General features: G+C 45.5%; 1 protein-coding gene and 1 long non-coding RNA gene across 2 annotated transcripts; one reads left to right on the top strand and one right to left on the bottom strand.

Moving 5' to 3' along the window:
* Positions 1-6,046: 6,046 nt before the first annotated feature.
* On the bottom strand, positions 6,047-8,458 carry LOC117835604 (probable serine/threonine-protein kinase PBL16). The gene is made up of 2 exons (XM_034714957.2): positions 7,786-8,458; positions 6,047-7,395 (listed from the first exon to the last, which is right to left on the bottom strand). Exons 1-2 carry the CDS (start codon positions 7,844-7,846, stop codon positions 6,314-6,316), a joined length of 1,143 nt encoding a protein of 380 aa, XP_034570848.1. The 5' UTR covers positions 7,847-8,458; the 3' UTR covers positions 6,047-6,313.
* Positions 8,459-9,494: 1,036 nt separating this feature from the next.
* LOC117835605 (uncharacterized) lies at positions 9,495-12,390 on the top strand. The gene is made up of 2 exons (XR_011897292.1): positions 9,495-10,380; positions 11,919-12,390. It is a non-coding gene; the product is annotated as an uncharacterized lncRNA (long non-coding RNA).
* The last annotated feature ends 3,207 nt before the right edge of the window (positions 12,391-15,597 follow it).

The raw sequence follows: 15,597 nt of genomic DNA, 5'->3' as shown, positions 1-15,597 counted from the left end.
TTCCAAATGGGAGGTCTAGTATGGAAAAATAGGTTTGCCTATTGGTTTGAAGGACAATAAGTCATGTAATTGGTTCCCAAGTAAGGAAGTTCCATACAAGATCTTTGAAGGAAATTTCTGAAAATTCTTATATGATGATGAATACAATGCAATGTGAGTGCTTTTCTAGAACTCTTAATGATTGGTACTTAAAAAATCATTATCGAGTGTATTGGTAAGTTGCTTAAGATTTTATGGCCGATAGTCTGAATATCTTCCATAGTACTAATATGATTGATGACATATTGCTACTCATCCTCAAAGGTAATTTTGGTCTCCAAAAGTTCCATAGGAACACAATTGGCATATGATGATTTCTTTGCAACTCAGGTCATCTATTTTTGACAGCTCAAAATGAAAGTCTGAGTTTGACACGGGACTTTTAATAGTTCCAACTCCTAACCTGGCATGACCGCCTTATTCTTAACCCATAATTGATGTCAAATTGAGGGCATTCAATCGATAAAAGACATACATGTACTATTTACATTTCAACACTAAATTCTCTTTTCCACATCCTAGATTGTTCTTCTTCCTTAGTCTCGATGGTGATTAAGATGTCTTAACTTGACCGAATCTAGGGCAACTCAAGGTATGCCTTCCCAAAGCTCTTTTTTGAGAAGCGTGTGAAAACCAGAGCGCCTGCTTTCTAAACCAAGGGGCCGATTTTCACATATTCATCCTGAGTTGCTCAATGATGATTTGCACGTTCAGTTGATGTCTTGATCAAGGCAAAGTTGCGCACGTTAAACAGTAAATCAGAGAAACTTTCAAAGAATGCAGTTGAGGTCTTTGAGGATCGAGATGGCCCCACACAATCCTAAATCCAGGTATGCGTGTACTCTGTTCGCCGGTTGGTAACCATCTAAACCTAAAGTATTCATTATTGGTGTTCTTTAATTTGCCTCGTACCTCCCTCGTTGTAAGGAAAATGGACCTAGTTAGGCCATTAGTGATTTTTGTGATTGTGTGTCAACACTAACCTATGGACTAACAACATTTGCGAGTATACAAGGTTTAGTCACATGGATGCAAGTGATGGACTTGGGGAATCAAATAACATGGAACAAAGGTCAAAAGGACATGTACAAGACCCTAGAAGACCTTAAAGCAACCCAAGACATCGTAGAAGAGAAGCTAGGACAAAGACACGCGAAGACTGGAAGAGAATCTTGCTGGAATTACCACCGATGCAATCCACTGATTCATACGGTGGTGACCAAGTATGGTCACCGAATCAGTTGGTGACATGTAGGACAGCAGCAGGGCCAAGGCAATGGTCCCTGGATCATACGACGCGACGAAGATCAAGCCACCAAATCAGTCGGTGACAAAGATGACCAAGGCAGCATGCACTGTGACCACCGACTCATTCGGTGGGCACAAAGGATCACCACCGAATCAGTCGGTGTGATTGGCTTGGCTCAGGGTCGGCTCAAAATTGGCTCTGTCTACTTTGGAGTGATTTTAGAGACACACTGATTCATACGGTGGCTCACGGAGCAGGGTAGCGATTGAGTCGGTGAAGGAGGAAGGCCGCTCAAGACAGTCACCGACACATACGGTGACAGTTGAGATAGGGCACCGAATCAGTCGGTGACCCAGCCCAGACGTGGGCGTTGGCTGCCCAATGGCTAGCTAAGGTGGTGTGCACCGACTCATTCGGTGACCACCCCTGTGTACCACCGAATCAGTTGATGCTACGCAGAAAGTTGCAACGGTTAGCAATGGCTAGGTTCTTGAGTTGGGCTATTTATACCCCATTGCTCAGCCATTTGAAGTGTGTTAGAGCTTGGAGAAGCTATAAGCTTGGTTCTCACATACACACAAGTTGCTCTATCCACCTAAGGGTGCGTTTGATTGGGCTGTTGCTTTTGGAAAAGCTGGCGTGAGCTGTGGGCTATGGAAAAGCAGCTGTGAGAAAGTAGCTGTGGGAAAAGCAAAAGACCGTTTGGTTAGAGCAGCTGTGAAAATGTAGATTGTGTAAGAAATAACTGCAATGCCCCTAAATGTCTGTGGGTCTGTTTATACGCAAATTGCTCGTAACAAAATAATGTGTTCACTAATTTACATGTAAATGACTATTTTAGAAAGGAAAAAAAATTAATTTTATATGTTCTTTATCCATTAAAGTGATTGGTCCACATAAATAGAACAATATCCATCAAAAGTTTATAATGATACCATCCGTCAACATTACTATCCTCCTCTCGCACTAACCAAAGCATCAACAATCCTAGTACGAATGGTATTCATGGTATCCTCATTCTCCACATCATCACTCTCATCTCCTTGTGTTTGTCTCGTGCCACTTGTATGTTGTACCAAGTACTCCTCATCATCATCACATCTCTTGAACTCGTCACACAAATTGTTGTCACGGATAAAATTATGCAATGCAAGACAAGCTATAATGATATGTTTCTCAGTACGAGGTGAGAAACTTGGCATGCCCTTCAAAATACGTCACTTCTACTTTAAGACTCTACGATGATAAATAGAAACGAAGCGGTACGTTTCATAAACACTGGCAAGGTAGTTAATTATTTACCTCAAAAGCACTTGAAAGTAAGGGAAGGTTCTTTTGGTTTTGTACTAGACCAAAAGCAGCTTTTGGGCAAAAGCACATGTGACTTTTTGACCATTTGGTTGGGCTTTTGGACCTGTTTTTGCTTTTAGCGTAAAGCTTAGTTCTTGATTAGTGCTAGTTTAGGCCTATTAGCGTATTGCTTTAGGGTTTAGCCTAGAGTTAGGCTAGTGGAAAGCTTTGCTTTCTGATGCCTCGGTAAAAATCGCCATGTCGCCACGCCGGGAGTTTGCCTTCTCTACCTCATTTACCTTCCGCATTTCTTATTGCACTTACAATTCCACCTTTACCTTTTCTAGAATTGTCATATGTAGTTTATAGGATTGAAACCTAGGGTGCAAAACTCTTTTGCGATAGAGATAGCAACATATAGAAAAATCTAGTGCACATCTAAATAGAAATTGATATAGATTTTTATATGTAATTGGAGCCTTAGTTTTTTAGAAAATCCAATTCAACTTCTCTTAGACATGAGAAAAATCGCCGAGAGCCTGAAACAACGACTACTCGAACCCGCCCGGGTTGACGAGCCTCAAAGGAGGTGGCCAGCAGCCCAGCACAGCTCGAGGGACCAGGGCAATCGATCGAGCCGGGTAGGAGGCGGACGTCGACATGGCAACCGAAACCATGCCGATACTGGCATGGTAATGGTGTGGTTAGTCCTGTTGTACACGGTAGCATCCTTGGTAGCTAAAAGCATGGTCCCCATGGCCGGGGTTGGTACGGTGCACATGGCGAGCCCCGTGTCCGACGGAGGCTGCAGACACGAAGACGCGAGGTGCACCACCAGCCAGGCGGCTAGCCCAACAGTGCCCTCTCTTTCTGCCCCTTTCTTGACGATGGTGCACCAGTGCCCTCCGATTTCTACGGCAGAATCATTTCCGGGCGAGCGCACTAGAGGCAGCTACCGGCGGCGGCGGCGGTCAGCGCCGAATCGATGGCGCACGGCCGGCGTGCCTTGGGAGTGCCCCCGCTGAGACGAGATCGATCGGCAGCAGCAGAGCTGGTTGAAGCATCAGGCATGTTGAAGCCGCCTCGCCCGGGTTAAAAGCAGCTTGGACGTTCTAGTGGAGATTCAGGAGATCATCGAATGCTCACCTCAGGAACAGTGAGAGAGCAGTGATGAACATGGTGTAGAATCACAGCATGCCGGTACCTCTCGCCGATCGATTTCAGGGCCTCGTCAGCCCCTATTGGGAGTCTAGGACACACTGTGTTGAGCAGCAAGGAACAGTAACGGTGCTTCTGAAGAAAGGAACAGTAACATCAGCACGCTTGCGACTGCTAGAGAGCCTTCGCAATGCATATCATCAGCGTGTAATTAAGTGAGAATATTAACAGCTCAGCTGGCACTTAATAAGAAAACAAAGTGTTATCCAAACTATTAGCTTGGCCATCACAGGACCCTGACAAAAAGGCAACAGCGTACAGCACCCTAATTGTGAGTGCCGGATCGGATTGGGATTAGCTGCTTAGCTTCCTTGCTGCGAAGAATAATCAGCTTATTAGCTTAATGAGCACAGCGCACAACTTGTTCCTGTCGACTGAAAAGAGACGTGAAACTATTCGTGCATCGCACGTCGAATTCTAAATGTCAATTAATTCTAAATTTAATGGCACTGGTCATTAAAATTAGATGCTTCATCCTCCTTCCGTTCCAAATTGTAGGTCGTTTTGGTTTTTCTAGGTGCATAGTTATATTGATTTTTCTAGGTGCATAGTTTTTGTTATACCTTTAGATATAATATATGTCCAGATGCATAACTATGAACCTAGAAAAATCAAAACGACATACAATTTAGAACGGAGTATAATTTTTAAATAGTTTTATGGATACAATATAAGTACTAATAAAATTAATATCATTAGTTATTAGTTATAAAGATAACTTTCGAATAGTTTCAATAATATACTGTTATTATTAATATTTAAATTAACATCATTTATCATTAGTTATAGAGAGAACTAATACTTTCATATGGCCAGATACGGATCGTGTCAGATATTGTTGATTACGAATGTGGAATCTATCATAATGTTGAATACGAATGTGGAATCCAATAGAGACAATCAAGAAAAAAGAATTCGGCTATATCCATTTTAGTACTACATTAAATTCGGATACGAATATGGATATCCATATTGTCATTTTAGCATATACGAATGTCGACTAATTTAGATATCTATTTTCACATTTTCATCCCTAAGGAGGACTCCTTCGCACGACTCGCACCATTAGTAGTTGTGATTCGTGCTAAAGAGTTATGCAGATTGGAGGTGACACAAACCGGGGCGGTCCGGTGGCAGGGTCACTACAAATTGATATAGGGATATACTGTACCGAAGAAAGTATGATACTAGTATTGTAGTGGTCAATTTTAGATGAGAGGTCGCAAAAAAATGAAAAGAATCATATGCTTGATAAAAAAAACATTTCCCTTATCTTAATACATTGTTCATGATCATAAAAGTGGCACTATACAAAATGCTTTCAAATATAAATCCGGCAGAAATACATTGTATAATCTGTGAATCTTTCGGCTAGATATTGGCCAAAGTTTAAGAATGTTGAAAAATGTTATGCGTGTATATATGCCTCTTGAAACTTGAAAGTACTCCTATATATTAGTCACAAGTGATTTATATTAGTCTAAATGTTGAGTTTTTTTACGTAGTTTTCATGTAGTATGCTACGCGTTGGTGGTGGATTCTTCAAGTACATCTGAATTTTACTCGCAGATCCTGAACCAACTGTGTATTGACTCCCACGAAAGTACAAGACAGTGGAATGTTCCGTACACGCACTCCCCGTGGAATCTGTGTAATTTGCACGTAGCACGCGAGTAGCTCAGGAGGAAGCATCCGTCGTCGGTATACGCAGACTTGGACGCGACGACACGCGCTGAAGGCCACGTGAGCTGCTCTGCTCGTCCTGCTCCTGCAACCTGGACACGGTGAGCGATCGCATTGTAGCTCGGCATGTTCCCTCACGGCGACGCCGGGACCGGGACGGTCAGAAGAACGCTGTTGCCGACTTGCTGCGAGCCTGTGACAAGTCGTGAGGATATCCGGCGAGCACTGGTGGGTAGACAGACCACCACATCTCCTTGCACGGAGGCCCAGAGCTAGCTAATACGTTGTCGGGCTGCTGGCTGGGGATCGGCCGTGATGATGATCATGAGCCCAATCTGCTGACCCAGCGCAGCAGTTTCCCGAGGCCCGTGTGCGCACGCGAAACCAATTTGCTCAGGGGCCTGTTATAAAAAAATGATGAGGGCCCGAGCCGTGGCAGGGATATAGGGAAGGCCCACGGTGGCCGGTTGGCCCGGCAAAATACATGGTAATCTCCGATTCAGGCCGGGGCATCAGCACGACCCCCGGCTGCGGAATCAGGCACGGGGGCAGAGGCTCCAAGAGGTGTAATGCAAAAGCTCCGGATTTACATGTGTACAGACAATGGTGTACCAGCCGTGCTCGAGCTTCAGCACCTACAAGTGCACAGCCGGTCCCGTCCCACGTCAACAACTGGACCTGCCCATCACCAGGAGCTACACCGACCGTATGATACATCATCCGTCACATCACATCGTCGATCCGCCTCCGCTTCCACGGACAGGACATCGCCGGCCACGGCCACCGGTCGAGCACCTCATCGCCTTGCACAAGCAAGCCTGGGCCCTGGGCACCTCACCTTGCGATTGCGGCGTCGGGCTCCTCGGGCGGCTGCTGCAGCGGCTCCAGCGACGCCACGACATCGCGCATGAGCGGCCGCGCCTTGGGGTTGCGGTTGAGGCAGTGGTACGCGAGCATGGCGGCCTTCTGCACGGCCCGTGCCGGCGGCGCGCCGCCGTCGTCGCCCTCCCCACCCCCACCCATCATCAGCCTCGGGTCCACGATCCCCATCACCCGCTTCTTGTGCGGCAGCGCCGGGAGCGCCCAGTCGGTGAGCGCCTGCTCCCTCGGCGGGCGCGACCGGTCCAGCGACCGCCTCCCCGTGATGAGCTCCAGCAGCACCACCCCGTAGCTGTACACGTCGCTGGACGCCGTGAGGTGGCCCGTCATCATGTACTCCGGCGCCGCGTACCCGTAGGTCCCCATCACCCTCGTCGACACGTGCGACTGCTCCCCCACCGGCCCGTCCTTGGCGAGCCCGAAGTCGGAGAGCTTGGCGTTGAACCCGCCGTCGAGGAGGATGTTGGAGGTCTTGAAGTCGCGGTAGATCACGGGGCGGGGCTCGGTGCCGTGGAGGAACGCGAGCCCGCGCGCCGCGCCCAGCGCGATCCGCATCCGCGCCGCCCAGGGCAGCGGCGGCGACGTGCGGGAGAAGAGGTGGGACTCCACGCTGCCCAGGGCCATGTACTCGTACACCAGCACGCGGTGCTCGCCCTCGCAGCAGTAGCCCACCAGCTTCACCAGGTTCGGGTGGGAGAGCTGGCCCAGGAAGATCACCTCTGCCAGCCACTCCCGGTGGCCCTGGAAGCTGTTGTCGCCGTCGTGCACCTTGACGGCGACCGCGAGGGTCGGGGCGTCTCCGGCGGGCGCGAAGGAGCCCTTGTACACGCGGCCGAAGCCACCGCCGCCGATGAGCGCGTCTTTGTGGAAGTCGCTGGCAACCTTCCGGAGCTCGGCGAAGGAGAAGGCCACCAGCGGGTTCCGCGCCGCCGCCGACGCCCCGCGCCGCAGGGCCTCCACCTCGCCGGGGTTCGACGGCAGCTTCCGGTCCTCGCTCCGGTCCCGCTCCGACGGGCTCTGGATCTTGGGAGGAGACTCTGCGCCCCGCGAGAAACAGAGACAGAGGAGTTGTTCAAGCGCCAAGAGCATCAGCAAATGAAAAATAAAATAAAAAAATTGATCTGGCTAATTAATTAGGGTCTAATTAAATTAGCCTTGTGCTGTTAATTAACTTCTTTTGGAGAGGAAACTAGATTAAGGTGAACTTTACTGGGTCTGTTTTTTCAGATTACGACTACACAAGTTTGCAATTTTGAGTCCTCTGGTTCGGGATTTGGGTTGGGTGGAAAAGAACTGAAACAGAGTGCCTAGCATCTACTAGCAAGCAACAAACTGCATCTTTGCTCCAAACCAAAGGGCCTGGGTTGGTGGACATGAACATGTCGAAACAGGACGGGGAAAGCAGAGGCAAGAACCAGTGGACTCACCTGGCTTCGCATTGGAGGAGACCTTGTTGACGTAGGGGCTCCCCCCCATGCAGTTCCCCATGAGATCGAAACAGCCAATCCTTTATCCCTTCCGATCTGGCGATCTCTATCTCAACCTCCTCCTCCTCCTCTCTCTTCCAATCCAATCCAAGAACACGCCGAGAACGGAGGGGCCAAATCCGCCGGCTGTCTCTCTCTCTCTCTCAGGCCGCACCAAGAACAGCGGCTGCGGCGAAACAGGGAGACAGAAAAGCACGGCGGCCGAGCAACCAAGGAAGAAGATGGCCTCTCGATTTCCGAGCTGCGGGCGCCAGGAACAGGACGCTGGAGCGGGCAGCCGTCAGGAGAAAGAAGAGAGAGAGAGAGAGAGAGAGAGAGAGAGAGAGAGAGAGGGATGGAAGGTTTGCTGCTAAATTATTCCGTCCGTGGGTCCTCCTCCAACGGCCGGAGGGAGGAGGAGGAGGGTAGCCGGCGGAGGACGTTCTTCCAGTGGAACATCCCTTTCCCGGCTTTATCATCAGCAGCATCATCATGTCAAGGGGGCTTTAATCATGAGATAAACCGGAGGAACTAATTAAACGCTACGCAATTATCACGTAGACACCAGAGCCCAGTTTTATACTCTTGCTCCTATGGGAAGAGAAGGCGGCGATGCAACCGCACCCTGCTGGTAGCCCGTTACACCAGGAGCAGGAGGCACGTCAACATGCACAAGGAGATGGTGCTATATAGCATGCGTTCCATGTGCCAAATGGAACACTATTCACCATGCTGAGCTGGCACTCTCATGCTTTGGGCTTGACTGAATGACAAGTAAGCGAGCCTTTCTCCCCTAGGCCGTACACATAAGATGACTTGATGTTTACTATCATCAGTTTTGAGTATTCTGCATGGCATACACCAAGCTATCCCCTACTGTCTTCATCACATTCAAAGGTCATGGGCACCCATTTCGTTTTCTTTTTCTTTTTACTAAATGTTTGTGATTAGTAGGAATTTTTCTAATTATTAAAACGATTCAATGGGTACAATGGATGTGTATACTAGTAGTTGAGTCAAATTAAAGTATGCCTGAATTTAAAACAGCCTATTATATATTTTTCTTCGATGTTTGCCTAAATGACCATTTTAACCCGTTTGAATACTACACAATGGATGTTTGCCTAAATAACCGTTTTAACCCGTTTGAACACTACACAATGGCCAGCCGTATCAATTTAATCGATTGTTTATCCTGTTTAAACGGTCGTTTAGTCTGAATAAACAGTTAAAGGATATGTGACGCTTCAGTGTTTAGGTGAAAAATGGTTTTCTTTGTGGTGTTGTGCTCCTTGAGCTGTTTAGTTGAGTATAGCGAGCGGTAGCATAAGTGATGAAACAGCGAAAGGCTTAGTGTAGCAACAGTAAAAACCTTTATCCCGGGAAAAGCTATGGCGCGTAGTTGGGCTGCATGGCGCTGGGTCTTGGGCAAGTCAACCTAAGTCTGAATTGGTGTGCTCTTTGTCTCTCACTCTCTCCGGGTCCTTTTTGGCTTGACCCCTTGGTGTCCGGTACCTTCGCCTCGCCGATCTCCTCACCTCACTCTTCCTAGCTGCTCCGCAACCTGCACTGGCCTTTTGCGATCCCACGGATTGGTGCTTGGTACTTGCGACGAAGGCGCGCGCTCGTGCGTGCCCGCCATCTCGATGATGCGCGCAGGCGCCGTGAAATTGATGGCGCTAGCGCGGGGCGGGCGCCCGGCCGGCCAGCGGCCGCAACCCATCATCAGGTCAGGTCAGGTCACGTCACCTCACCTCACGGGGTCGCCCCACCTTGTCCAATCCAGAAATCCCAGCGCCCCTCATCGCGTTTCCCTGGCGATCGACGACGCGAAGGCGTCGAGATCAGGATGGACGACTCGAGCCAGCGGCTGTCGCGATTCCATGCGAGAGCCCTGGCCCCCGATGGCGACGTGCTTGGCTCTTTTGGTTCGTTCCCCATCTCTGATCTCTCTCCCAAGGCGACTTTGGACCGGCACCGGTCTTAGCCTTGTATCATCGTCGCCACCAAGCTCTCTTTCCTTCCTGATTGGTGCGCTGCGGAAACACAAAAGATCTTTCTTTTGTCCGATCTGGGTGGATCAAGAAAGCTAGCTTTGCTACTGGCCGCCTTCTTTTTTTCCACACGCTCGAATCACCACATGCTCCATCGTGCTCCTACGTGAGGTACAATTCCATGGACCCCATCAGATCTGTTTGCAGTTCTTAGGCCTGCAAGATTCCACGTTTTGTGATCCAAGCACTTTGCTGGAGTTGGACACAAAGCTCATGTGCTTGGGCGAGATGTGGAAGGAACTAGGGGAGGTGTTAGGTGTTCATGCCTTCATGGGCATGGCCTACTAGAATAGAATTTGCCAAAAGGACAGAGAAAGGGGGAGATTATATTGTTTAGTTCGATGAATGGAAGCCGTGTTTCGTGCCCTGTCAAGATTGTTAGGTGGTGAAAAGGGGTGATGTTGGTGAAGGAGCAGCGTGTTTGAGCGATTACGATAGGTTGGTGGCATGGAAGGTTGATCCATGACAGTGATCCCGGCCTCCATGAAACAACTACATGCCGGTAAGTGTGATCCGTTTTTACCTGAAGTTGTCAATTACTCTGCTGATCTATGCTAGCGCATATTTTGACAAACGATAGTGTGAGCCGAGTCACCTCGAGCCTGACGTGCCCGTTACATGTTTGATCGGGTGCCTGTGAGGCTAGAATTGCTGATTTCTGAATGCTGTGACTTGTAACTAGCGCCCTTGTCTGGAACCGTTCAATTTTATCGACGAAGACAAAAAACTCAACATGGTACTGCTACCTGCCCAAGCAGTATTCATGTCAGCTGCCATGCTTGGTCAAGCCAGCTCGCGTTTGGAATTTGGTATGAAGCCTGCACGTTTCAGGTACCGACAATGATGTCTTTGGCTGCTAAGAGCATATAAATGTTGATCAGAAGTAATGCTCTGCAGTAGGATGCATCTTATGGAAATTCTATGGAGTTGGCTACTGTTTTTCCTTTATTGGGTCACATTCACACACTATACTTGATAAGCATTCAAAGGGCCTCTGTCATTATCATGCCAATTGTAGAGATTACCTGTCGTAGAATATCTTAACCCCATTAATTAGGATAAGGACTTGCAACAACTACAAAACATATTAAAAGAATCCTACACCTAAACTGTAATGTTTCACTTGGTGGAGGCATCACTTGTCACCGTGTGATCAGTTGGCATCAGTTCAGGCTATGATGCTGCTATTGTGCAATGTTGATGGGGGCATAAAGGTTGCAATTGCATTCTCGTTAATTTATTCTCTTTTTCATTAGCTTGATATTAGGGAAATGGGCTCCACTTGGCATTCACTGTTGTCTGATGCTAAACTATGCTAAAGATGGTACCTTTTTCCTAGTGGCACTTCAAAAGGATGAAAAGACAATTACCTGAATTCACCCAAAATTATGCATGGAGACTAGATGGAAGATTTTGCTAAGCTTTTTAGTATATAAAATATTTGGTTTGCTCTTACCTATTAGTATTAATATTAAAGTGCTTTAGTGACCTCCTACAAGTTTCTGACTCTGACATAAGAGTCGAACTTCTGTTTACTTTCTACCCATTTGTACTCAATGACACATAATTCGGTGCTATTGTTTGTTAGAATGACCAGAACTCTGTGTGTTCAGGTCTAAGAATAAATCTTTTTTGATTACGCATTGAACCTGGGACCAATAGAGTCAAATTTGAGTATCTGATAGTTAAAATATGTGAATAAGTGCTTCCATTTTATGAAGCAGAATTTTTTTTCAAATGGTGTGAATGCTACTAAATTCCCCAAGATGCTTGTAAGAGTTATTTAAGTACAGACTTAACTTTCACCATACATTTGAGTAGACTGGAGCAAATAAATAAATGCCCGCATGTCCTACTTATTTTACATATATTACCTGTTTCCTCATGGAAAGCTACTTTGAAGTGTGGAAATGTGGAATGCAATTCCAAAGATCTTTTGGTCGGACAAAGTTCTGTTCTCATGTTGCTCCCCTCTCCCTTCGTCCTTGTTTATTTGGTTTGGCATCTCTTTGTAATCATATATCTATGCCTTTGTTTCAGATAAAAGTATTTTGCTGAGGTTATTGCTTTCAGTGCCAAAATTGCATTCTCTAGGTAACTATGATGTTCCAAGGGGTTGTGGAGATGGTTCTACAGTAGAGAAAAAGGTCCTGCAAGCCTGGTTCAAGATTCAGTCGATATATGTTATTCCAGTCGGCAGTGGCATGATGAATTAATCCATAAGTCAGTACTCCAGAACTCATGGTTACCATATCTATTCCATCGTTCTGCCAATGAGGGACTTGGAAAGTGATATGAACCTGAAATGCCATGATATAATAAAATATATAAGTGTCTGCAACACTTCTAGTTGATTAGAAATGAGTGTCTGTTAAGCAAAACCATTGTTGGTAAAGATAGCATCTGGTGCCAATTTTCTTTCTGGCAGGAGCAGGTGCCAACTGTTCACACCAACTGGTTGGCTGACAATTGACTTTTATGTTTATACAAAGAGCAACATACTGTGTCCAAATTCAGTGCATATCTCATACATCACTGCACAAATCTATGATTTTGACTCTACATAGAACAGTTCAATCCTCAAGGAATACTGATTACTAGTGAAGGTGAAGGGTTCAGTACACACTTTTGGTCAAATGAAAGCAAATAATTTTCAACTCCAGGCAGCAGGGAGCATGTTGAAAGAGCCTTGCCTAGTTACCTATATATATTAGACGTTAATTTCCATTCTCACTTTGTTGTTAAGATTTTCCTTCTGGAGTCTGAAGTCTCTGAAACTAATTTTGTCAAAAATGTGCTAAATAAAATATTTATAGAATCATATTATTTTTTTCATGCTCTCGAGAATTTATATGGTACATACATGTTTCAATGTTCTCAACTAGGTATTAAAATAGCAGCATAATATGGTCAATGGTTGGTAACATCAGCAGATTTGTGTTGTTTTTTTATTTCCTTCAGATATACCAAGAAGTGCGTGAAGTCTGAGTGTCTGACAGTGTCATACAAATAAAGTTCCTATCAACTTGCGACTAAAAAGTAACTTTTTATCTTGCAAAAGCTAATCATGCTTATTGCAGTTCGGGTTTTCATTTTTCCTTCCTTTTCGTAAGGTGAACTGCAGAGTGCAGAGCATAGAGGCACATTGCCTGATCCAGTTCTTACTTTATCAGAACCTTTTCATTTAATAAGCAAGAGCTACCATCCTTTCCCGTTATTAATTCCATCAGATGCTTTATAAGGATTAGTGCCGTTGCTCATGGCACAAGTGATGAGTATCCGGGTTGTATTTTCATCAAATTAGGTAATGTAGGCCCAATGACAGAGGCATGATGGCTCATAGGTTATCTTCGTAGCTTCCACATCTAGCCTTTCCAGAAACCTCAAAAGGCATGTTATACTAGAGATATCTATACTACTCCCTCCATCTCAAATTACTATTCATTTTGGTTTTTTTAAATACATAACTTTTGCTATATATGTAGACATAGTATATATCTAGGTGCGTATCAAAAGACATGTATTTAGAAAAGGCAAAACGAATAGTAACTTGAGTACTGGAAGTATATTTCTTTGTCGATGGAAATAGGCATATAGCTGAATTAACTGACAGTTTGTTCTTGCTATCTTATTTTGTCTAGGATAAGGTAAAGTACATTGCTACATGTTAGCGGTCTCATACGTCGTCTCATGTAATGCCACGTAGGATTTTTTGATGATGTGGAGGAGAGAGAAAGAGGTCGTTGTTTCACGAAACAACCGTCTTATGAGCTAAATTGTAGGACTACGAGACGACTCAACAACCATTGCACGAGTTATTGTTGCCATGCAACTCATAATATTTCCTTTTTCATATGCACAAATTAAAGAGTTATATAGCTCTACCAGACAGCTTATAAGATAACTTATTGTATGGTGTTGAATCGTCTCAAGATTACGTGTCAATGTATGCCTAAGTAGGCACATCGGAGGCAATATATAGGATTATTACCAGTTATATGATGGTAATTGGGAAACATTTAGTTTGTTTAAGGAAATGATAGTCTACAGGTTGACTTGACAGGCTTATTTACATAAACCGATGGTAGCCTTGGTACTGCCATTCAAGCTACAGGAACCATTCACTCATTGCAACTTTGGAGAGATTGTCTTTGCACAGCAGCCTGCGTCATAGAACAAGTACACAGAACTGTACGCTCTTTCTGCTATGTGATGTCCATTTATCAGCATATACTAAGTATACAACCGGAAGACAACGATAAGCTCTGTTGTTGTCAGATCTCTCTGCTCCGTCTCTACACTCTTATGCACCAATTATAACATCATTTCATTAACTCTCGCATCTTGTTAACATCAGTACTTACTTTGTGAATGTTTTCTCTTGTGTTTTACTGATGGTTACCGTACCATACGCTCATGTGGTTGAGCTTGCAGTTTCCTTCCCTTAGCCTTGCAGATTTATGCTGCCAACTTGGCCTCCAGAAATGGTACAAATGCGCCATCCTACTCTAGTTACACTTACACGATGGCATCTATGAATCATACTGTCTCCTACACAAAGGAAATGTTTTTCATTTCTACCATGCTGTGATTACAGGCAACCACAGGTGTGGATGAGAGGATGTTTACATTAGCCCACAGAATACCACTGGTGCAGAGTAGTACCATAGATCTAATCTAACCTCGAGGTTAATTTTGCAATTAATGCTAGTATATATTATCAACATTTTGCAATTAATATTGAACTATTCCTTTATCTAGATAAAAAAAATCAACATTTTACGAGCCACGGTGCAGGCTCGTCCAATCAATCCCTGCCAAACGCCCTGAGCTCTTTGTGCAGGCCTACGGCAGCCAGCCAGCCACGCCCTTTGCCAAGAGCCCCCTGCCGCCCTGCGTCGACTACTTCCCAAATTCCTTGTGCAGGTTCGTATGCTAGTATCTCGTTTCGCCTTGCAAGCTCCAGATGAAAGTGATGAATACAGCAATAATGTACAATTTTAGGAGCAATGCGAACAGCTAGCTTAAGTTTTGTTGGCAGATTGATTTCGTAACGATCTTTGTTTGTACTAACGTGAACATTTAGCTGAGCATGACACGCATTATGTCGATTTTCTTTTTTTTTAATTCACCTCTAGCATCTTGATGTTCCCTCTGCTATCATTTAAACGAAATGCTCCTGTTGGTCAAGCAAAATGGCTTGTGAGATTTACGATTGAAGGACTGTAGATTTTATCCAGTGATCTGCGTACAATATTCGTCTTCTTTTTTTAGACCAGTTCTTATATATATCTTACCATGCCTGGAAGAAACTACAAGGACAAGTAAATACACTGTATGGTCGAGACTGGTTGTGTTCCATCTATATATGGTTTAGTAGCTGGTTGTGCTAATTCTAATATACAATTAGAGCTATGCAGTACTCCTTTGAACACTTGAAATCAGTTGGCTTATTATTTGTGTTTGCTCCGTAGCAAAAGGATATTTTTAAATAGAGTTTGATTAGATGAAGAGGTGCCACGCATAACACGAAGACCCTCCTGTCCAGATACAATGAACTGGTGATGTTTCCCTTTGCGTACCCACTTCTTTCTTCCGTGCACTTGACCTGCCGCCTCCTTCTTCCTCCACGCACCCCACCCGACCCCACCCCGCTACTAGCCTCTGCCTCACTTCTCTTCCCCTCCTCCCCTACATCCCCTTTTTAGATCTCAGATCC

The sequence above is a fragment of the Setaria viridis genome, chromosome 9, assembly GCF_005286985.2.
Source record: "Setaria viridis chromosome 9, Setaria_viridis_v4.0, whole genome shotgun sequence".
NCBI classification, from domain to species: Eukaryota; Viridiplantae; Streptophyta; class Magnoliopsida; order Poales; family Poaceae; genus Setaria; species Setaria viridis.
The sequence above is the reverse complement of the archived record's forward strand: the minus strand, read 5'-3'. Positions and strand labels throughout refer to the sequence as shown.